Source organism: Phocoena sinus, chromosome 2 (assembly GCF_008692025.1).
Source record: "Phocoena sinus isolate mPhoSin1 chromosome 2, mPhoSin1.pri, whole genome shotgun sequence".
Classification (NCBI taxonomy): Eukaryota; Metazoa; Chordata; class Mammalia; order Artiodactyla; family Phocoenidae; genus Phocoena; species Phocoena sinus.
In genome coordinates, this window is record NC_045764.1 from 110,362,473 (window position 1) to 110,387,903 (window position 25,431).

At 38.1% G+C, this 25,431-nt stretch overlaps 1 protein-coding gene and 1 pseudogene across 4 annotated transcripts in view; one reads left to right on the forward strand and one right to left on the reverse strand.

Moving 5' to 3' along the window:
- Nucleotides 1–25,431, reverse strand: part of HECTD1 (HECT domain E3 ubiquitin protein ligase 1) — a 93,509-nt gene that overhangs the window by 63,641 nt on the left and 4,437 nt on the right. For all 4 annotated transcript variants that reach the window (XM_032624369.1, XM_032624373.1, XM_032624372.1 and 1 more), the window contains exons 3-5: nt 5,530–5,764; nt 1,297–1,524; nt 10–291 (exon numbers count right to left, since the gene is read on the reverse strand). In XM_032624369.1, the coding sequence (XP_032480260.1) occupies nt 10–291; nt 1,297–1,524; nt 5,530–5,764 (745 nt within the window). The remainder of the gene's footprint in view (nt 1–9; nt 292–1,296; nt 1,525–5,529; nt 5,765–25,431) is intronic.
- Nucleotides 1,663–1,976, forward strand: LOC116749851 (annotated as a pseudogene).

Here is a 25,431-nt window from a genome sequence, read left to right on the forward strand (position 1 = left end):
CACTCTTACGTGCGTTACTACTGGAGAGCCTCTGCAAAGTGTTGAGAGCAGACTTACAATTGTAGACACCTGGTTACTCAATTTGGAATCTGCAGCTGTGGAAGGCGCTCCTGTGGTGCTGCGACCTGGTTTGCAAGCTGACGATGGCCCTGATACAGTACCACCAGCAGCAGCCATTCTAGACAATAGCTCCTCAGTTAATCCGTGCTTGGCTAATGGAGCTGGGTCAACACCACGACGGGTAAATCGGTCAGCTAGTGATGCAAAACATCGCAGAGCTCCATCTGAAACCTAATGATGTAAAGAATATACATATGAATAAAATTCACTTAAAAAGGACCAGTACTGTTTATTTCAATACTGAGACTATTAAGAAAGGCAATTGTAGCAAAGCATACAATCTGTCTAGGTTTGAATCCTGGCTCCACATTCTGATAACTGTATAACCTAAAGATGTTACTTAACTGTTCAAGGCGTCAGTTCCCTTATCTGTAAAATGGGAATAGTAACAGTACTTATAATTCATTGAGCTCAAATGAAATGATATATGTAAAGAACCTAGAGGAACAGTAAAAGCTCAACAAATATTTACTATTATTATGTACAAATTTGCCAAGATAATCGATGGACAACAACTGAAAATGATTAACATCTAAATGGTAAAAAAGCATTAAAAGTCAAGTTTTATTTTCTAAAGATGCTAATATAACAAGTTTACACATATAAAATTTTAAATACTGTTATTTTACTTTAACGAAAACTACCCTTTTAAGCCAACAAAATTGTGCTGAGCCAACAAATTACACTGGGTATAAGTGCAGCTTTAAAAATTATATACTTCTAAAACGTTTAAATTTTAAGAATAAACACATAACACTTTTATAATTTAAAACATATCACTGCCAAAACAAAAAGAGATTATCATAGAGATCTAAGATAAAAGAAAGAGAAGATGAAAATTATCTCTAGCTCATCAAGCAAAAAATTCAAATTGCACTAAGGTTGAACCTTAAACAACACAGGTTTGAACTGCATGGGCCCACTTACATGTGGATTTTTTTCCCCACTAAATTCACACTACAGAACTACATGATCCACAGCTGGTTGAATCCACAGCTGCAGAACCCCAGATACGGATGGCCGACTGTAAAGTTATGTGCAGATTTCCAACCGTGTGGAGGGTCGGCACCCCTCACCCTCACCCTGTTCAAGAGTCCACTGGATATCGTGGTTATAACTAGTGGACGCTATAAAATCACGTTTTGAAAAGACAGTACACAAGAGCGACGTAGTTACCTGATGATCTTCATGTTTTAATAAACTAGACAGAGATTCTACACAAATTTCTAAAGAAGAATCTTGAGGTTCCATTTTGCCACAGAGTCTTGATACCACAGCCATGGCAGAGTGCAAGGTATCTTTATGAACCAGGTGTCCACTGTCACGAATGAAGGTAAGCACACAATTCAAACCACCAGCCTCGAAGACTGCACCTGACTCACGAGTGCATATCAGTTCTAACACCTACAAGAGTAAAACAAAATTCACAAAAGAATACAGTAAGTCCAATTTTAATTTTCGAGAATGACAGAAAACACAATACACCCTCCAAATTGATTAGGAGCCACATTTTAAAAAGGGCAGGGTCTGAGAAAGGGGGGGGCAGAAGCTGTGTCTGGCTGTGAAGATGGCAAGAAGTAGTCCCTGAAGCAGCCCAAGAAGGTGGCCAAGGAAGATAAGGCATTCAAGCAGAAACAGAAAGAGCTGCAGAAGAAACTCAAGGAGCTAAAAGCAAAGGCCATGGGGAAGGGCCCCCTGGCCACAGGTGGAATTAAGAAATCTGGCAAAAAACTGTTCCTTGTGCCTGAGGCAATGGTGATCCTTAATTCCATTCTCATTTAACCATCTGGATTCCCTGCCATAACATGCTGCTACCTACAGCTAGAATGAAGTGTTGACTTGGAGCCTGTTGTACCTTTAAGAATAAACTTTTCAGGACTTCCCTGGTGACGTGGTGGTTAAGACTCTGCACTCCCAATGCAGGGGGCCCGGGTTCGATCCCTGGTCAGGGAACTAGATCCCACATGCATGCTGCAACTAAGAGTTTGCATGCCACAACTAAGGAGCCAGTGAGCCACAACTAAGCAGCCCGCCTGCTGAAACTAAGACCTGGAGCAATCAAATAAAAATAAATAAATAAATATTTTTTAAAAAAAGAAAAGAATAAACTTTTGTTTAAAAAAAGTGAAGCAGGGCTTCCCTGGTGGCGCAGTGGTTGAGAGTCCGCCTGCCGATGCAGGGGACACGGGTTCGTGCCCCGGTCTGGGAGGATCCCACGTGCCGCGGAGCGGCTGGGCCCGTGAGCCATGGCCGCTGAGCCTGCGCGTCCGGAGCCTGTCCTCCGCAACGGGAGAGGCCACAACAGTGAGAGGCCCGCGTAACGCATTAAAAAAAAAAAAAAAAAAAAAAAAAAAAAAAAAAAAAGTGAAGCAAAACAGAAGAAATTAATTTTAACATATTTTATTTAGCCCAATATATCCAAGGTGTCATTATTTCAACATGTAATCAATATAAAGATTATTGGTATTTTTATGTAATACGTCTTCAAAATCCCATGTATATTTTATACTTATAACACACCTTAATTTGGGGTAGCCACATCTGAAGTGTTCAGTAGTCACATATAGCTACCATATTGGACAGCATAGGTTTAGGCGGTGAAACCTGCATGACAAGCTGAGAACTACAAGTAATTTAGCAAAAGTTTATAAAGGTCCTAGACATTAAAAAAAAAAAATTCAATAAACGCCAGCTATTACATTATTCATCATCCTCACACTTACTCTATGAATATTAAGACATTAAAAATCACTTTTCATTTCTAAATTATATTGATGTTTAATGCATTCAGGTAGAACTAAAGAGTTAACAGGGTCCACAGGTCTTACAGGCATACCAGAAATTTAGACTTTATTCTTTAAGCAAAAAAATGTTTAAGCGGGAAATAATATGATCAGATTTCCAGTTAATATCTGTGGGAAGCAGGGTACAGGGAGAGTGTAGAGGCAAATGCAAAAATTCAAGCATTAATATTCATGAAAGAATGAGGGCTTAACTAAGGCAATAACAGCAGGGACAAACAGAAGGAAATAAACCAGAAGAGCACTTGATCATTAATCACATGTGTGGAGTAGAAAAAAGGAAGTAAAAGATAAAGCACAGGTTTGTCTTGAGTGACTGGCTACAAGTTGATGTCACTTATCAAGAGAGGAGTTTATCTGTAATCAAAGACAATGAATTCAAACATCCAGTTGAATATATCCAACAGGCCTTTGAATATGGAGTCTAGAACTCAAGAGAGAGGTCAGTTCTAGAGATAAAGATGGGAAGGGCATATATATATATATATTTTTTTTTTTTCTTTTTTTTTTTGCGGTACGTGGGCCTCTCACTGTTGTGGCATCTCCCGTTGCAGAGCACAGGCTCCGGACGCGCAGGCCCAGTGGCCATGGCTCATGGGCCCAGCCGCTCCGCGGCACATGGGATCTTCCCGGACCAGGGCACGAACCCGTGTCCCCTGCATCGGCAGGTGGACTCTCAACCACTGCGCCACCAGGGAAGCCCATGAAGGGCATACATATATTTATATATGAATGGTATTGATGCTCACAGATGAGATTGTCTAGGCAAAGTTTATACAGATTTAAGAAACTAAAATCAGGACCTTAGGAAATACTACCATTGAAGAATGAATTAAATAAGAATAATCTGCAAAGGAAACAGAGAAAGGGAGAGTAGGGTGTTAACAGACAAGAAAGAGTTTGAAAATATAGGTCAGTGAATAAATGCAATGGAGTAAAACCCCAGTCCTGGAAGAAAAATGAAGTGATGTGATGTGATCAAGAGAATAAGAGGGGGGAAAGCTCTGAACAGAAAAACGAATACCTCTTCCTCTGAGGCCATAGACAGAAATAAATCTATAAACACAGAATCAGAAAGTCAAGATATTAACACCTACAAAAACAACTCTCAAAGCATGGGGAAGACATTTTCAGGGGTCCTTGAAATTATAACTTTTTTAATAATAATACTATAACAGTTAATTGTCTTTTTCTTTCCTATTCTCTCAGGAACGTAAGGCAGCATTTTCTAAAAGTTATATGAAGTGTGATATAGCAACAGGCTGAATGCAGAAGCACATATTAGGATTTAGCTGTCTTCTATTAAACCACAGATTTCAAATGAGACTTAACAATGTTACTCTTCTAATTTTCTCTTTGTTCAGGACACAGTGATTTTCATTAAAAATGTAATGTATGTTAACACATAATGAGTTTGTTATTTTATGATAAATGAATAAATACTTTTAAATTCTCAGTTTTAATATCTAATATGGTAAATATAAATAGAACCTTCATAAACAAAGGCTCTTTGCGGGTCCTCAATAATTTAAGACCTGTAAAGGGATCCTGAGACAAGAAGTCTGAAAACTGGTGACCTCGAGAAGCAAGAATCATAAAAAGAATGAAACAGGAATCAAAAAAGAGAATCAGGGCTTCCCTGGTGGTGCAGTGGTTGAGAGTCCACCTGCCGATGCAGGGGACACAGGTTCGTGCCCCGGTCAGCGAAGATCCCACATGCCACGGAGCGGCTGGGCCCGTGAGCCATGGCCGCTGAGCCTGCGCGTCCGGAGCCTGTGCTCCGCAACGGGAGAGCCCACAACAGTGAGAGGCCCGCGTACCAAAAAAAAAAAAAAGAGAATCACATAAAATCTAAATGTGTTCACCAAGTACTTCCAATAAACTACTCACCAGTACTGATGCTTTTAGAGTAACATAAAGTTTATAATTAGTCCCATCAGGAATAAAACAAAACTGCTAACTCTTAACAGGAGTATAGCAAAACAATTAAATTCATGGGCCTAGAACCAGACTTCCTGATCTTCAAATTCCTAATCTTTGAATCTTGGCTCTCTGCCACTAACTACTTGCATCATCCCAAGCAAGTTACTTAATCTTGGTATGCTTAAATTTTTTTCACCTATAAAACAGAAGTGATGATATTAGCGGCACCTACCTCATACAGAGTTGTCATGAAGATTAAATGAGAGTTAATACATGTAAAGTGTTTAGAATAATGTCTGGCATTGGTGGTCAGTGTTAGCTGTCATGGTTCCTGTTGTTACTGCATGCATACAAAATCATTTTGGATAAGAACAGAAATAACCTATCTCAAAGTGTTAGTGGCTACCAGAAACCGAAGAGCATTGAGGCAACACAAATAACCTATCTCAAAGTGTTAGTGGCTACCAGAAACCAAAGAGCACTGAGGCAACACAGAAAAGCATTATCAGTGACCTACAAGTTTCCTTCAAAGATAAGATTTCTTTTCCCAAGCCATATGGGATCTCCTTTGGTACATAAGGACTGTGACTTCCATTGTTTTCAACCACGGAAAGAATTTTTTTTTTGCAAAATACATTTTTTACTAAGTGATCTTCAAATGGGCCAATAAATAATTAAGACTTACCTTTACACATTGTTCAGCTAAGTCTCTGCTTGTCCTGTTGTTAAGTTCGACTACAACCAAACGATTGCAAAGTGCTTTTATAGCTCCATCTACCCCAACAATCCTTCGGGTGCATTCTGCAGATACGTCCAGGTAGTATGTTATGGCACGGGCTGTCACCTCTAGCACATTGTCTGGAGCACTTTCGTCAAGAAAAATTTTGCAGAGGGCTGGTAAGAAAGTGCGAGGAGGACATCTGTAGTGAAAGAAATCATATTTCACCTAGGATTACTAAATTCTTAACATCAAAAATTCACCAAAGTAACAGATAATAAAAACTATATCATGATACATCATGCTCGATACTGCTTCTGCATATATATTAGGTAATATTTCTCATATTGCTTTTGCTTCCATAATAATCATCACAGGCTAATTTCATCATTGCTGAAAATATAAAGTTGTAAACAGTTTAAAGTAGCAGAATGAACATTAAACCATGTTCATAAAAAATTGCTATTCAATACTAAGCTCAGCTCAAACATCAACTCTGTAAAACCTTCCCTAACCTCCCCAAATAGTCAGGTGGTATTTTCACATGTTCCTAAAGCCTCATAAAAACAGTTCCCACATTGTTTAATGTATCATTTTATTTCCTTACTTACATTAAGAGTTCCTGAATGCCAGGGACATTGTTCAATTCATGTTGTATGGGAACAAATGCTGATTTGGGGTTTAACAGACCAGAGTAATACATAGAACAACAGCTATGTAGCATTTCTGGTCCTGATTTGTAAAGTAAAGATAGTATCTAAACAATATCTACTTTATATGGATGTTATGAAGATTAAATGAAATTATATACATTAAACACTTAGCTCAGTACCTTGGCACCATATTAAACTAATTAACGTTAGCTCCCCTTCCCTCCTATGAATAGCTAATACCTGCTATATAAACCTGCATGACAGTTTTATCAAAAGAACATTTTGCATTTTTTAATATTTTATCAACACTTAAATTATAAAAGAGCATAATTTAATTTAGTAGAGATCTCAGTTATATGTCATCAAATACTTTAATTTATCTGCACAGACTAAACTTCAAATGAGCTACAGATAATACAAAAGGCACTACAGTCATCCCTCAGTGTTCAAGGAGGAAAGATTTCAGGGCCCCCTGTGGATACCAAAATCTGTGGATGCTCAAGTTCCTTATATTAAATGGTACAGATACAGAGGATACGTGGAGGGATACAGAGGGCTTGCTGGACTCTCAACGTTTCGGTGGAATTATTTTTCCTCCAATTTTTAGTGTGCACATATCTTCAGTAGCTTTTTAAAAATATCTGTAATGTATGAACGTCAAAGTAACTCTAACCTTTATTTATCTGCTTGAATGATGCACTTAAGGGGTCCAGCGGCAGGAAAATTATCAAAGATTTTAGAAGACCTCTTGCATTCAGTGACTGACCAGTCACTGATTAAACACAGGTGGTTTTTATTAGCCAGCATCACTGGCAACCTAGGTCACATAGTCACTATAAATTTTCTGAGGAGGAAATGCTTTAAGATTAGGTTATGGAGATAGTCTGATAGTTCTCAGGTAAGATCAGAAGACTGACGAGCATATCAGAATCTTAAAGCATTTTTGCTGCTCTCTACATTGGCAATATGTTAGTAAACCAAAGAGATAAGATTGTAAAAGTGTTAATTCTACTGAGGAAAAACACACTCTTAAAAATAACGTTTTTTGCCTTAGAAAACAGTAGCTTTTGAAAAAAGAACAAAATTTTGAAGTTGACAGTCCTCACATCAAATGAAAAGAATGGATCTACCATATGATTTATATTAAAAATAAGAAAATATCCATCTATCTTATACAGTACAAAAACTGGACATCAAAACACAAAATCTAAGAGAAATATTCAGTATAACTATCTATAATTCATGGGGAAATGTGGTATCTGCTTATTTGGGGAATAACTATGATCCCTGCTGTGTTCCCTAAAATGTGATGAATCTCCTGAACAAGTATGGCTAAGGGGCCAATGAAAAAAAAAAAAAAAAAACCACAAAGAAAGAAGTTCTAAACATAGGTTCTCAGCCGTTAACTGTGATCAATTTTATTTCTAAGAGAAAAATAAAAATATCCTGCATACATATTTTAAAAGGGCTTATTTTATGTCAGGTATAATGAAAACCTGCTTTGTGAACTTTTTAAAGGTATGGTACAAAACATCTGTTGTAACTTTTGGCTATTAGACAGGAAAAAATTTTTGTTTTTCTAGCTCTTGAGTTACTTTTAAAACCATGAGAAGGTATTTTAGGCATATTCACTAATTTTTCAATTTAGAACCAAAGCAATTTACAAAAATCTCAACAATACAAATTAACTATAAATTGAGCAAAAAAAGTAGAGAAAAACACATCAATAGTAATTAATGAATTCTGAAAAGTACAGAATAATTGAAAGAACTATAGTTATATTACTTGAAAGTTCATATTGCAACTAAAACAAATTACTAACAAGTGTTGTTGCTTAACATACCTGCTTTAAGACAGTCACTGTGATATAAACATTTATAAGACCTTAAAACTGTCTTTTCACTTGTTGGTTAGTAACAATTTCCTAGAATCATTTTCAAAGAAACCCTGTGTTGATAGATACTTCAAATGGGCCTTTAAATTCAACTTGAGCTTCATGGCTATTCAGGAAGCACTTGCCTATCTTCTAGGAACAAGACCCTCGCGTTCCTTGCCCTTCGTCCTGGGCTACAACCACAGCCACAACTTCCCCAGGTCTGTATCCATGTCAACAGAGATTAACTAAGAAACTAATTTACATAATCAAGAAAACTCATTATAAATCTGTGATCACCAATATTAAATAAACACAATGCCCAATAATTCTGCTACATTTCTTCCAGTGTCTGCAATGAGTATCTCACACCTTTTCTTCAATTTTCTCTTGGCTTAATGACTCCCTTAGTTTTCCATTCTAGCCTCAGTCCTAAACTCCCTTCTCTTCTCTAGCTCATCTCATCTATTCCCTTTGTTCATACACCATAGCTATAAATCTCATCCACACACCATGAAAACTCCCAAAATGTTATCTCTACCCCAGACCAACTAAATCACTATCACTATCTCCATTTAGAATTATCACAGGCATCGTAAAATGAGCATATTCAAAACAAATGTGCCTCCACCTCCAAACCACTGCCTTTGTAAATATCACAACAATCCAGAAACCTGAGAATCATCCTCAGTTTTCCCCCCCATTTTCCTCACATTACACATCCAATCCATTAGTTAAATCCCACCAATTTTCCCTCTAAAATATATCGTAAGTCTGTCCACTTCTCTCCACGTCTTTTACAAACGTAATCTAAGCTAACTTCAAACTCTTGTCTGAACTACTGAAATAGCCACTTAGACATTCACATTAAGAGACAGGTTTAGCACTAGTGTTGAGCAAAGTATTTCTAGAGGGAGAAGATCAGTCTGGAATAAGGTGTGAGAGCATGAGCAACATAAAGAGGGCATCTATGCAGGGGAATGCCCCAGTAATGGGCAACTGACACAGACAAGGGAAGTGATCAAATTAATAAATATATTGAGGATAATGGGAGCCAGATACCTCACTGGACTGGAGTTGGAAACACTGAAAAGAGAAAACTAGAATGAACCCTGTGGTGTTAGATTGGAACTGGGGGTACTGGTATGAACTCATGGTTTTCAACAGACTGATAAAAAGATAAAGATACATAAAGATGCTAATGTGTGTGCTGATCCCTCTGCCTAAAATGCTTTTCCCCCAACTCTTCCCATGGCTGGTTCTTTGTCATCCTTCTGTCAGCCTAAATGTTACCTCCTCAGCTTCAGGCTTACCTTTACTAACTACTCAAAACAGGACTCCTGTTTTTTGTCTTAATTTACTTTGACAATTTATATTTCATTTTTTGTTGTCCACTGTAACTCTCTCCTAAAACTCTGTAAGCTCCTCAGGAACAGAGATGTATTTCACACAGCACCCAACAGGGTTCTCTGCGTATGGGAAGATACTCAAGTTTTATTTGTTGAATGAATAATACCAAGAAAAAGTAAGAACTTTTTTGCTTATGGAAAGAGAAACCAAACAAAAAAGAATTCCATCAGCTCCCCTACTGATCTGCCTCTCCACCCCCATGCCCAACCCCTCACTAATATGTCTCCACCCCTCCACACACATGCCTTCATCCTAGACCAACCCCCATTAGGTCTCCTTCCCCTGCCCCACACCTTCCCACAACACAAAAAAGTGAATCCACTTTTATCTCTCATTTCTCATAGAAAGCAAAACACCAAATCTAGACTCTAGTCTAAACTGCTCTCTTGAAGCCCAGAATTACAGACCCAACTGCCTCCTTTACTCATCTGTCATACCTAGAGATGTTTCAGGAACCATCAAACACAACCTGCCAAAACTAAACAAAGTTTCCCTACCAAAAACCATACTATTTATTCTCTAACCTGCCATCCAACCACTCAAGTAAAAATCATAAAATTCTTCCAAACTCCTGTTTCTAAAATACAAAAATCAACACCTAATCTTGATGGTACTACCTCCTAAATCTGTTTAATATCTTAATTAAATTCCAACTAGAATCTCTCACTAGACTTTCCAGATCCTCGTGGCCTTGAACAGGTCCCCTCTGCAAGAAACATTTAGCCCCTTCTCCTCTTTTTCACTTGTATTCCTTTTTCAAGGAAACTTTTAAAATTAAATGTAAAAAATGTTAGGAACACTCAGGTCAGAGAGTACCTCCTCTTGGAAGCCTGCCTTAGACAAACCTCACCACGCATTCTCAGTTATGTTCCTCTTGGGTGGTTTCAGAACATTCAGTGAAACCCATCTATCAGAAGCATCTGTCAAACTATATTCTCCCATTTATCTGTCTCATCCATGAAAACATGAGCTACTTGATAGCAAGGTCTGTACCTTATCTATCTCTGTTCTCCTACAACCAAGTCCAGTACTTGTTATCTAGTGGATACTCAAATATTTGATAAATGAATACATGAAAATAATCCCAGTTTCAAAAAATTCAGTTTAATAGAGAAAAATATAATTTAAGTCAGTAAAAATAAATATAATAAGTGCTGTAATAAAAACCTGAAAGAAGGAGTTTCATTAAAAGTTTTTTTAGGGGGGAGCTTAATATCCAAAATATATAAACAGCTCATACAACTCAACATCCAAATAAAAACCAACCTGACTGGGACTTCCCTGGTGGCACAATGGTTAAGGATCTGCCTGCTAATGCAGGGGTCATGGATTCGACCCTGATTGGGGAAGATCCCACATGCCTCGGAGCAACTAAGCCCAAGTGCCACAACTACTGAGCCTGTGCTTTAGAGCCAGAAAGCCACAACTAATGAAGCCTGCATGCTGCAACTACTGAAGACTGCACGCCTAGAGCACGTGCTCCACAGCAAGAGAAGCCCCTGCTCACTGCAATTAGAGAAAGCCCGTGGGCAGCAATGAAGACACAACGCAGCCAAAAATAATAAAAAATAAAAAAAAACAAACAAAAAACTCCAACCTGATTAAAAATATGGGCGGAAGACCTGAATAGACATTTTTCCAAAGAGGACATGTAGATGGTCAACAGGCACATGACAAGACGCTCAGCATCATTAATCATCAGAGAAATGCTAGTCAACAACAATGAGATACCACCTCACACCTGTCAGAATGGCTATCATCAAAAAGAACACAAATAACAAATGTTGGTGAGGATGTGGAGAAAAGGGGACCCTTGAACATTGTTGGTAGGAATGTAAATTGGTGCAGTCACTGTGGAAAACAGTATAAAGGTTTCTCAAAAATCTAAAAATAGAACTACCATGTAACCCAGCAATTTCCACACCTGGGTATATATGCAAAACAAAAACAAAAAAGTAATTTGAAAAGATACATGTGGCCCAATGTTCACAGCAGCATTATTTACAACTGCCAAGATATAGAAGCAACTGAAGTGTCCATCAAGAGAAGAAAGGATAAAGAACATGTAATACACACACACACACACACACACACACACACACACACACACACACACACGCACACAATGGAATACTACTCACCATAAGAAAAGAATGAAATTTTGCCATTTGTAATAAAATGGATGGACTTGCAGGGTATTATGCTAAGTGAAATAAGTCAGAGAAACACAAATACTGTATTATACCACTTATACGTGGAATCTAAAAAATAAAACAAGCTAGTAAATCTAACAAAAAAGAAAGAGACTCACAGATATAGAGAACAAATTAGTAGTTACCAGTTGGGAGAAGGAATGGGGAAGGGGCAAGATAGGGATAGGGGATTAAGAGGTACAAACTACGATGTGTAACATAAATAAGCTACAAGGCTATACTGTACAGCACAGGGAATATAGCCAATATTTTATAGTAACTATAAATTGAGTGTAACCTCTAAAATTGTGAATCCCTATGTTGTACACTTATAAATTATGTAATATTGCACATCAACTATACTTCAATTAAAAAAAAAAGGTGTGAGATGGAAAGCTCAGCTCAGGGGATTTGGGGAAAGGAAGACCTCACAAAAAAAGGAAGAAATTTGAGTTAAATCAAGGTATTCTCTGCCTTGAAGAGTTATTGCAAGAACTTGGGATAAAGTATATAAAATATAGTGTTTAGCACATAAAAGATGCTCCATAAACCACAGGGTAGAAGTTTGCCAAGCAGACAAGCTCCTGTCTTCTAAGTAAGGAGAAGAGTATATGCAAAGAATGGAGGCTTGAAGAATTATATATTGTGGCAGATTGTATTTTCTAATGATATCCACATTATTTCCCATCCCACATATCCATAAATTCTTTTTTACAAGGTGACTTTGATATTCTTTCTACTGAGAGGGTTTACGTTTCCAGGCAGGTTTATGATTACAGTGAAAGTTATCACTTTGTGACTTCTAACATTAACTCAATTCTACTGGATTCTCTTAGGACTCTTGCTCTTAGAACACAACCACCATGCTGTAAGGAAGCTCAATTAGCCACATGGCAAGGCCAGTAGATGTTCTAACAAATGCAACTAAAAGCCAGTATTCAAGTGCATGTGAGAGAACAAGTCATCAGATGATTCCAGTGCCTGGTCATCAAGCTTTTGTTATTTACAAGTAGGATCACACTACAAATACCATCCTATAACTTGCTCATTTCTTTAATCAATATGTTGTGACCACCTTCCCACATTAATATGAATAGGTCTAGTTCAATCTTTCTAATGTCTACATAATAGCCAATATAATGAATAGCCATACACTGTTAACCATTTAGATGGTTTCCAGTTTTATTACTACTTGAAGCAGTCCTGCAGTGAACAATATTGGGAGTGTATCTGCACATTTGTACCAGTATTTAAGAAGGAAAGATTTTGAGTATTTCTTTTCTTTCTTTCTTTCTTTATTTAAATTTAATTTATTTGGCTGCATTGGGTCTTCACTGCTGTGTGTGGGCTTTCTCTAGTTGCGGCGAGAGGGGGTTACTCTTTGTTGCGGTGCGCGGGCTTCTCATTTTGGTGGCTTCTCTTTGTTGCGGAGCAGGGGCTCTAGGCACGCAGGCTTCAGTAGTTGTGGCATGCGGGCTCAATAGTTGTGACTCGCGGGCTCTAGAGCACAAGCTCAGTAGTTGTGGCACACAGGCTTAGTTGCTCTGCAGCATGCGGGATCTTCCCGGAGCAGGGCTTGAACCCATGTCCCCTGCATTGGCAGGCGGATCCTTAACCACTGCACCACCAGGGAAGTCCCTTCAGAAGTATTTCTGTGAGTACATTTTTTGGTTTGACAGATATTATCGAACTGACTTCTAAAGAGGCTATACCACTGTATACTCCCATCAGAAGCATTTTAGAGTACCTATTACCCCACCCCTAGGCCACTAAAAATGATATTACCTTTAGATTTGTGCTAAATTGATAAATATTTTTTTAAAACTTTATTTCATAAAATTTGGCTAGCTATGAGAGAATTTAATAAACTTTAAAAATGAAACACAGAATATTCAAACCTCCACCAAGAAAACAAAAATAATCTAAAGATGTATACATATACATAGACAAATACTTCAGGATATACAAAATCTCTGATTAGAACAGCAAAAGTCATAAATAACTCCCCCCCAAATTCAACACTCGCATTTTATTTCTGTATTTCCAATACAGACTTTATTTCTGTATGAACATGTACTTAAGGCAGATACAAAATTAATTAATTAATTAAACTGGGAATATATTAACATTATTTTAAAATTTCCATTCTGGGGGACTTCCCTGCTGGAACAGTGGTTGAGAGTCTGCCTGCCAATGCAGAGGACACGGGTTTGAGCCCTGGTCCAGGAAGATCCCACACGCTGCGGAGCAGATAAGCCCATGTACCACAACTACTGAGCCTGCACTCAGAGCCCACGAGCCACAACTACTGAAGCCCGCGTGCCTAGAGCCCATGCTCCACAACAAGAGAAGCCACTGCAATGAGAAGCCCGTGCACTGCAACGAAGAGTAGCCCCCACTCACTGCAACTAGAGAAAGCTCGCATGCAGCAACAAAGACCCAACGCAGCCAAAAATAAATAAAATAAATAAACTTATAGAATTTCCATTCCGATTTCTCTTAAAAGATAAAAATCAGGGAATTCCCTGGTGGTGCAGTGGTTAAGAACCTGCCTGCCAATGCAGGGGACATGGGTTGGAGCCCTGGTCCGGGAAGATCCCACATGCCGCGGAGCAACTAAGCCTGTGCGCCACAACTACTGAGCCTGCATTCTAGAGCCAATGAGCCACAACCACTGAAGCCCACGCACCTAGAGCCCGTGCTCCGCAACGAGAAGCCACCACCATCAGAAGCCTGCACACCAAAAGAAGAGCAGCCCCCGTTCAACGCAACTAAAGAACGCCCACGTGCAGCAATGACAACCCAACGCAGCCAAAAATAAATAAATACATACATAAATAAATTTATTAAAAAAAATTCACTAACCTACTCATTCATTCCTCCAGGGAATAAAAACTTGTAACATTATCTTCAATTAGATTCTCCTGCAATCAACTGTAAAGTTCAAAACAATCAAAAACCACAAGGTCTGCTACCAATAGCAGTTCCACTTTGAAATTACTCATGAGAAGGTTAATTATATATGAACATATTTTGTCAGACTTCTAAAAACAATTAAATATTATTAATCCAAACAGATAAGCAAACTTTGGTTTCCTCTTACATGTAATTTTGAAGTCAGCAGTTCAAAAAAACATACCATCAGGCAAAAATGCATGTACAAAGATGCTCATTGTTGCATAACCTATATATCTAATAACAAGGGTATAATTAAGCATATGACACATCCGTATGGCAGATTATGCAGGTTTTTTAAAGCTGTTTACTAAGAACTAATGATACAAATACATAAAGAAAAGGGGGACTTCCCTGGTGGTGCAGTAGTTAAGAATCACCTGCCAATGCTGGGGACACAGGTTTGAGCCCTGGTCCGGGAAGATTCCACATGCCGTGGAGCAACTAAGCCCATGTGACACAACTACTGAGCCCGCGTGATACAACTACTGAAGCCCACATGCCTAGAGCCCGTGCTCTGCAACAAGAGAAGCCACTGCAATGAGAAGCCCGTGTACCACAGCAAAGAGTAGTCCCGCTTGCCACAACTAGAGAAAGCCCACACACAGTAATGAAGACCCAAAACAGCCGAAAATAAATAAATTAATTAAAGAAAGAAAAAGGGAAAAATATATCCATTTTGGTGTTTATCACATAAAAATATGCAAAGAAAGTAGAGCAAAAAGTTAAAATGGCTTATTTCTAGATGGTGCAATTATAATTTTCATTCTCTAGATTTCTGCCTTTTCTAAATTTCTGAAACAAACCTATTTCATAACTCCCCAAAATAAACTTAAATCTGTTAACCGAAATAAGCTAGACAACAGCAGATGGATTGGGGAAGGAAGTCAAAACATAATGACCCATGTTGGAAGTGAGTTTCAAGGGCTTTTTTCCTTTCCTCCTTTCTTTTCCAGCTTTGATCCCTGGACAGGCCAACTCCCGAAAGCACGTAGCAGGGGGGTACAAAAGAACTCTGAGAGGACCAAGAAAAGGGGCCTCTGTGAGCCAGAGGGTATGAAGAGAAATTCCTGGGGTATCTTCCTCCCAGTCTGGCCTCAAGGCCAGACCCAGGTGAAAGCCCCAAACAAAACTCTGAGTGATACATGCACAGTGCAGTAGAGGTGGCACAAACATCTAAGGCCCTGGGAGAACTGGGAACTAAGAAAAGGAGCCCCTATAGCCAAAAGAGCATGAAAGGAATCATGCTATTTTTTTTTCTGTCTTTTCTCTTACTACTTTCACACTGAGGGCAGTCCCAGTCCCAGAAAGTATATGACAGCACAAGGGGGTTGAAGAATGGGTGGGGAGTGGGGGAAATGTGGTTAAAACTTCAAGAGATCCCCAGTTTTCTAGCTAGAACACTAGTAAAAAGGTTCCTGGTAGCTGAAAGGTGTGGGGGAAATCTCAGAGAAAAAGGAGCTAGAAAAATGATCCCTGACACAAGTTCTGAGTCCACCTCTGAATATATGGAAGACAAAGATAAAAAACAATAGCAAACACTTTGACAACTGCACTATGACATAATCCACCACCCAAGTCCCAGACTAAACTGAGTGACACATGCACAAAGTAGACCCAAACACCATAACAAAGGCTTTGAAACCACTGACATTGGAACCACCACCCACAGAGAGCAAGACAGAGCTTGCAGTCTAAATTTAACCAGGATGACTGCATGCAAAAGAAAACAACAAAATCAACATTCTCCAGAGGGTTTTTATAAAACCCAGAGTCTCACAGTATAATATTCCAAATGTCTTGGATAAAATCCAAAACAACCTAAAACACACAAAATATCAATACAATATGATGTATCCAATTCAAGAAAGAAGACAGTCAACACATATAAGCCTGAGACAACCTAGTTGTTAAAATTATCAGAGAGGACTCTAAATCAGCTATTATAACTATACTCCACAAACATTCCTGAATGTGAACATTCTTGAAATGATTGGAAACAGAAGTCTTCAACAGAAAAATACAAAGTATGAAAGGAATCAAATGAAAATTTTAGAAATGAAAAAACAGTTTGTGGAGAAAAGAATACTTCACTGGATGGGCTCAAGAGCAGAATGAAGATGACAGATAAAGAGTTTGTGAATCTGAAAACAGATCGACAAAAATTATTCAGTCTGAAGAACACAGGGAAAAAAACTGGGGGGGAAAAGGGGAACAGATTCTTAGGGATCTGAGGGAGCATATCAAAAAGTAACATTTGTGCCACTGGAGTCCCAGAATGAGAAAAAAAATTGGTATAGAATACAGATTTGAAGGAACTTTCTGTATTTGGTGAAAGACATACAGATTTAAGAAGCTCATTAAACCTGAAATAAGACAAATTCAAAGACAACCATGTACAGACAAATCACAATCAAACTGCAAAAAATCAAAGGTAGAGAAAAAAAGATCTTGAAAGCAGAAAGAAGAAAAACAACACAAACAAAGATTAGAATCAATGCAGATTTCTCATCAGAAACCATAAAAGCCAGAAGATAGTGGAACAACATCTTTTAAATGCTGAAAAGAACTGGCACTACACAATTCTATATCCAGCAAAAATATCTTCACAGCATGAAAGTAAAATAAAGACATTCTCAGATGAAGGAAAACTAAGAGAACTCACCACCAAAAGACTTCTCCTAAAAGAAATGCTAAAGAAAGTTCTTCAAGATGAAAGGAAATGACAGCAGAGAGATACATGGAACTTCAGGAATGAAGGAAGAACAACAGAAATGATAAATATCTGGGTAAATATAATAGATTATTTTCCCCCTATTAAACTGCTGAAAGCAAAAATTACAACATTGTCTCTTGATGTTTTCAACATATGTAGACAATACATATGACAACTGTAACACAGGGATAAAGGAATCTACATAGTTGTAAGCCTTCATCATTTCACTTTAAATGGTTAAACGTTAACTCTGAGTTAACTGCAATCCCTAAAGCAACCACTAAAAAATACAAAGAGACAGAGTCAAAAAAACCTATAGGTAAATTAAAATAGAATGCTACAAAAATATTCAAGTAATTCAAAAGGCAGGAAAGAAAAAACAAAGACACAAAACAAGAAACAGAACAACAAAAAAGCCAAATAAAATGTTAGACACATATGTAAACATACCAAAAACTACATTAAATGTAAGTGGTCTAAACTCACCAATTAGAAACAAAGATTGTCAGGCTGGATTAAAAAACACAAGCCAACTGCATACTGTCCACAAGATACTCACGCTACAGATGGGTTAAAACAAAAAAGTGGAAAAAGATATAGCAAACAAACACTATCAAAAGAAAAGCTGGGGGCTTCCCTGGTGGCGCAGTGGTTGAGCGTCCACCTGCCGATGCAGGGGACACGGGTTCATGCCCCGGTCTGGGAAGATCCCGCGTGCCGCGGAGCAGCTAGGCCCATGAGCCATGGCCGCTGAGCCTGCGTGTCTGGAACCTGTGCTCCACAACGGGAGAGGCCACAACAGTGAGAGGCCCGCATACCGCAAAAAAAAAAAAAAAAAAAAGAAAAGCTGGGGTAGCTATATTTATGTCAAAGTACACTTCAGAACAAGGAAAATTATCAGATATAAATAGGGACATTAAATAACGATAGAAGGGTCGCTTTAACAAGAAAACAATCTTAAGACATCTAACAGGGCTTCAAAATACATGAAGCAAAAATGGAGAGAAATGAAGCTAAACAGATAAATCGATAACTATACTTGGAGACTTCAACACGCCTCTCTCAGTAACCTATAAAACAGACGGAAAATCAACAAGGATATAGACTGAACAACACTGTCAATCAACTTGACCTAATTTGACACTTGTAGAACATTCTACCCAACAACAGAAGAATATATATTCTTCTCAAGTACATATGGTCCATTTACCAAAAATAGACCATACTGTGGGCCATAAAAAAACCTTAATAAATCTAAAATAACTGAAATAATATTAAGTGTGTCCTCTGACCACAATAATAACACAAAAATATCTGGGAAATCCCCAAATATTTGAAAATTAAGCAACATACTTCTATATAACCCAAGGGTAAAAAAGAAAGTTTCAATGAAAATTTTAAAATATTTTGAACCAAGTGAAAATGAATATAGAACATCAATGAAAACATAAAAGAAAAATTTATAGTATTAAATTTATATTAGAAAGGGTCTCAAATCTCAGCTTCTACCTAAGAAACTAGAAAAAAAGAGCAAATTAAACCCCAAATCAACCCAGAAGGGAATAATAAAGAGCAGAAATCAATGAAACTTAAAACAGAAAAATAGAAAAAAGGAATGAAACTAAAAGCCGATTCTTTGAAAAAATTAATAAAATTTATAAATCTCTAACCAGATTGACCAAAATATAAAAATTACCAATATCAGGATGAAAAAGAGAATTATCATTTACAGACAGTTCTGGGTGTACTCTGATGCTTTTGCAAAAATGTTCCTATAAAAGCGTTTCATCTTCAAGGAATTCATGGAAAAGACTCTGACAAGTACAGGTTTCCAGTAACTGACTACATTGCTGAACTGAATGAATAAGCATTTTCAGAACTCTAATGGAAAACTGATGAATTCATAAAAGTGCTAACAAAAGATCAAGATAAAAAAAATTAATTACATGGGACTGAGTGAACTGATGAGGATGATTATAATTTTTGTGACTTTCTGTTTGAATAAAAGAAAAAAAAATCCCACAAGGACTCAGAGGCAAAAAATATACAAATCAATTTTCACTGCAAAGTAAAGGAGTTGTTACAGTGGAGGATTACTGGACTGAATGTCAATATTATGACATAGTATGAGTGTGTTTCGTGTTTGGTAATTGCAATCACTGTTGCTTTTGTTGTGGTCATCCATTTACAATGCTTGTTGTCAGTTTATTTAGCTCTTGTAAAGATAAAATACAGTGTGTGTGTGTGTGTGTGTGTGTGTGTGTGAAAAAAAAAGAAAAAGAGAATTATCACTGCAGACCATATAAACATTCAAAGGATAAAAAAGCATACTACAAACAACATTATGCCCATAAATTTTAATTTATATTAAATAGACCAATTCCTTGAAAGACATACTACAATTCACTCAAGAAAAATTAAGTAACTTGAGCAGTCCTCTATTACAGAAATTGAATTTAGTAAAAAACCTTCAAACACAGACTTCCCTGGTAGCACAGTGGTTAAGAATCCACCTGCCAATGCAGGGGACACAGGTTCGATTCCTCGTCCTGGAAGATCCCACATGCTGCGGAGCAACTAAGCCCGTGTGCCACAACTACTGAGCCTGTGCTCTAGAGCCTGTGAGCCACAACTACTGAGCCCGCATGACACAACTACTGAAGCCCATGCGCCTAGAGCCCATGCTCTGCAACAGAAGCCACCGCAACGAGTAGCCCGTGTACCGCCACGAACAGTGGCCCCCACTCGCTGCAACTAGAGAAAGCCCGCACGTGGCAATGAAGACCCAATGCAGCCAAAAATAAATTTTTTAAATAAATAAATTTTTAAAAATCCCCTCAAACACATCAATTTATTCTCTTACGGATTGTGCTTTTGGTGTTTATTTAAGAATATCTGCTTAACCTGGGGTCACAAAGGATTTCTCTTATGTTTTCTTCTAGAGGTTTTATAGTTTTAGGTTTTATGTTTAGGTCTATGATTCCTTTTCAACTTATTTTTGTATATGGTGTGGGGTACAGGTAAAGGTTAATTTTTTTCTTTTTTGCATATAGATACCAAATTGTTCCAGCAGCATAAAAAAATATCCTTTTTCCACTTAACTGTCATTGCACCTTTGTTGAAATAAGTTGTCTAGGTATGAGTCTATTTCTGAACTCTCTATTCTATTTCACTGATCCATTTACCTTTATACCAATACTACACTGTTTTGACTACTGCAGCTGCATAGTAAGAACTGAAATACAGTAGTATTAGTCCTCCAACCTTATACTTCATGTTTTGGCTAGCTAGGTCCTTTGCATTTTCAAATGAATTTTGCAATCAGTTCATCGGTTTCTACATCTTGTCAGATTTATCTGTAAGAACTTCAGAAGAAATAAAAACTCAAATTTACACAGAAATCTGTATGCTAATGTTTATAGCAACTTTGGTTATAATCACCAAAACTAGAAAAACCCAAATGTCTTTCAAGAGGTGAATGGATAAACCACCTGTGGTACATCCATAAAATGAAATACTACTTAGCAATTACTGTTATACACATATAGATGACTCTCAAATGTAATATACTACAAGAAAACTCAAAAGGCTACACTCTGTATATATCATTCCATTTATATGACATTCTGGAAAAGTCAAAACTACAGCAACAGAGAAAAGACCACTGGTTGCCAGGCACTGGGGTTGGGGGAGGGTTTAACTTCAAAGGGAGAACTCTAGAGAATTTTGGGGAATGATGGAACTGTTCTGAATTTTAGTTGTGGCGGTAGTTACACAACTGTATCCGTTTGCCAAAATCCATATGTAATTTAAATGACAAAATTAAATAGCATACATATAATAATCACAGTCCTCCCTGAATAGTGCTAAAAGGACAAATCTATGGCACAAATAGATGCATCGCAATTAAAGGATTATTAAAACTTTTAAACTTGCTAAATATTTACCTCTTACATCATAGGTAGAAATTATTTTTACATATTAAACCCAGTACTATACTATAATACCAATTTATAGACACAAAGGTGTCCTAATTAGGAAACTTTAAGATCAATCTCTACAGAACTGTCAGATCAGTCAACCACACAAATGAGATTTAGTAGAATGTTCAGATGAATCCAATTTAAGCAATAGTTTCCAAAATGCTACCTGCAATGATGAAAGAATCTTTCCCTAATGGAAACAGAGATAAGTAACTTAAAACAAGAGCAAAAAAAGTTTCATGAGGTTACAAAGAGAAAGAATTTCTCTTAGGAACTGTAATCGTTTCTATACTATTACTACCATATGCTTTTTCCAGACTATATGACTTGGACCAAGATTTCAGAAGATTTACAATATAAAGAAATTTAACTTCTTTTAGATAAAGGAAGTTATCTATCGTGGTGATATTTTACTGAATATAGTCACTAAATTGAGCACTTCATTTACTAAAAAAAAAAAAAACACTAAAAATTTTAACTGTAAAAGATTAATAAATTTTGTTTCTTGAAGATAATAACATCTTTTGATCCATTTTATCTTTTATTCCATTCTTGCCCCTGCCCCCAGCCTTGACTCTGTATTGCTTAACTTACAATAACTCTTGGCATACAGTTAAAAATTACAGCCTTCCCTCTCAAAGAAAAAGAAGTAAGTCAAATTCCAATATGTAGACTTGTTTTTCTCCAATTAAAATACACAAACAAAACTGACAATTCGTTCAACAAATATTTATTTGTTGAATGCCTTTTGTTTTGTTTGTTTTGGGGTTTTTTTGGCCACACTCTGCGGCATGTGGGATCTTAGTTCTCCAACCAGGGATCGAACCTACCGTGTGTGTCCCCTGCAGTGGAAGCGTGGAGTCTTAACTACTGGACCACCAGGGAAGTCCCTTACTGAATGCCTTTTGGTGCCAAGCACTGTGCTAAGTGTTGGGGGTAGGATACAAAGATGAGAATAACAGTGCTGGGCTCCGAGGAATTAAAAGATCTAATGACACGGTCAACAAGTACTATGCAAAGTATACATATATATCGCTGTAAACTAGAAGTGTGTTTTGTTTTTTACATTTTTAAGGTGACAGACACTTTGAAAACAAAATGAAAGCTCACTGAAGCTCATTATCTATGAGCCCCCTAGAACACTGACAGAGCATGCTTCTCATCTTCCAGCACTTCTCTCTACTGTCCACTGAAAAGCACATATACAGCTGCTCTGTTTACAGAAATTCACTTATCTAACTTTTCAGGATTATATGTGTTTGATACAATGAGCATTCTCTGTGCAGGGAAGGCTCAGCTGCAGGACTGATTAAAAAAAAGTAATTTTGGGCTTCCCTGGTGGCGCAGTGGTTGAGCGTCCGCCTGCTGATGCAGGGGACACGGGTTCGTGCCCCGGTCCGGGAGGATCCCACATGCCGCGGAGCGGCTGGGCCCGTGAGCCATGGCCGCTGGGCCTGCGCGTCCGGAGCCCGTGCTCCGCAATGGGAGAGGCCACAACAATGAGAGGCCCGCGTACCGCAAAAAAAAAAAAAAAAAAAAAAAAAAAAAAGTAATTTCACTTCCCTATTACTCTGCCACTGGGTAGAAGAAAATATGGAAAAGGCAGGTACATTAATGCAAGTGGGTAGAAAAAACATCAATACATATCGATGCGATCACTGTTTCTCCTTTAGAGAAGAACACGATGCTCTTCCTCCAGGAGACTCCTCAACCAGTTTGACTCCAAAAGTACTTTCCATAAGCATTTTAAGGACTATGGAAAACAGGCACAATATAAAGAATTTCTTCAATATCTGGATATTAGCTACTGTACAATAGCAATATGTTAGCAATGGAAAAACAAAAGTAATAGTATGTATGCATGAGATGCAGCAGAGGTATTTGAAGGCATTTAAAATTTATTCACTAGGTAAAGAACACAAATGATTTTGTAAAGAGGAATAATACGGTCAAATCAGTATTTTTAGACTATAGTCAATTATACCTCAATAAAGCTGGGGAAAAAAAGACCATAAAAATATTTTAAGACTGGAACTCTGCGTATAGTTAGCTTATAGGCAGGGATATCTGCTATGAAGCTACAAGCACTGCATGAACATAATCATCTCCCCATACCAATCCTAGATATTACCATTGTTTTCAATCTCCTACTTCAGGGAGAAAACAGACGTCATCAGACAGAAATCCCTTCAACTTTTTACCATCAAACCTAAAACATCGGGCTTCCCTGGTGGCGCAGTGGTTGAGAGTCTGCCTGCTGATGCAGAGGACACGGGTTCGTGCCCCGGTCCGGGAAGATCCCACATGCCGCGGAGCGGCTGGGCCCATGAGCCATGGCCGCTGAGCCTGTGCGTCTGGAGCCTGTGCTCCGCAACGGGAGAGGCCACCACAGTGAGAGGCCCGCGTACCACCAAAAAAAAAAAAAACAAAAAACCTAAAACATCTTCCTCTTTCCTGTGTTACAACAAGGAACACACTACCTTAAATCTATCTCTCCACCAGTGGACCAAAGCTTTAATACTCAAGGTGGGATTTTCCAACCAACAACTTCAGCATTATCTGAGAGCATACTAGGAATGCAGAATATCAGGCACCACACCATACCAACTGAATCAGAATCTGCAATGTTAACAAGATCCCCACGTGATTCATATTATGCACATTACTCCCAGTTTCTCAGAATCCTTATACTATGAATTATCCATTCTCTCTCCTAACTTTTTTTTTTCTCTACTAACTCTCTGACCTCTAAAAGAAAAAGCCCCACACTCCCATTCCAATACAACTTCTCAAAAATTTTTCCATACTCCCTGTCTCCATTTCTTTCTTCAACTCATTCAAATCTGGCCCTCAAGCCACTCCACTCAGCTCTCATTAAGATCAATGATCTTGGGACTTCCCTGGTTGCACGGTGGTTAAGAATCCACTTGCCGATGCAGGGGACACAGGTTCAAGCCCTGGTCCGGGACACATGCCGCGGTGCAACTAAGCCCGTACACCACAACTACTGAGTCTGCACTCTAGAGCCTGTGCTCCGCAACAAGAGAAGCCACCGCAATGAGAAGCCCGCACACTGCAACGAAGAGTGGCCCCCACTCACCGCAACTAAAGAAAGCCTGCGCGCAGCAATGAAGACCCAACGCAGCCAAAAATAAATAAAACAAATAAACTTATTAAAAAGAAAAAAGATCAATGATCTTGGAAATGTTGCTAAATCCAAAGGACACCTTTTAGTCTTCACCCTACTTGACCTCTCACGAGTATGCAACATAATTCTTTCTCTTCTTTAATCCCTCTCTTCCCTGCGTTGACGTGCACTAATGATGCAAAAGCAATGGTGGATAAAACTGCTGGTGCTTTAGCATGAATCAAGGCAGCGGCACTAAACTGTACCACTAGTAATGGTATGGTATTCTTCACTGCCAAGCTCTAGCATGGGGGGAAAAATTATTTATTTTACTAAACCTCAACCCTTGAATACATATCTTTTTAATATCCTACTTAAGGAAATGGAAAGTAAGCATAAAGCACTTCTGCACAGGAAGAGTACTTGTACAACTGTTGGAGAGCTGAACTAGCCACTTTTTTTCATGCAACATCATTTTTACTTGAAAGAACTTCAGGCAAATTGTGGTTATTCAGACTTGGATATCTGGCAAACATTTTCTCAAAAATTAACCAAGTAAGCCTTTCACTTCAAGGAAAAACAACTGACAGTATTTGTTGCCAATGATAACATTCAAGCTTTCAAGCAAAAATCACAACTTGTACCTGCCACCAGGAGCTTGACAGAGCTTCTCAATATTTAAAGACCTTTCTGATGAGATTAGTAGTCGCAATAACAAATGTGAATTTGTGATACTGTAGAATGACATATGGCAACATTAGGAATATCTGTATAACTCAGCAGACCAATACTTTTCACATGACCAGTGCATGATCTTTCAAACTTAAACATGGGTTTAAAAAAACCCACTCAGGGACCTCCCTGGTAGTCCAGTGGCTAAGGCTCCGTACTCCCAATGCAGGGGGCCTGGGTTCAATCCCTGGTCAGGGAACTAGATCCCACATGCCACAACTAAAGATC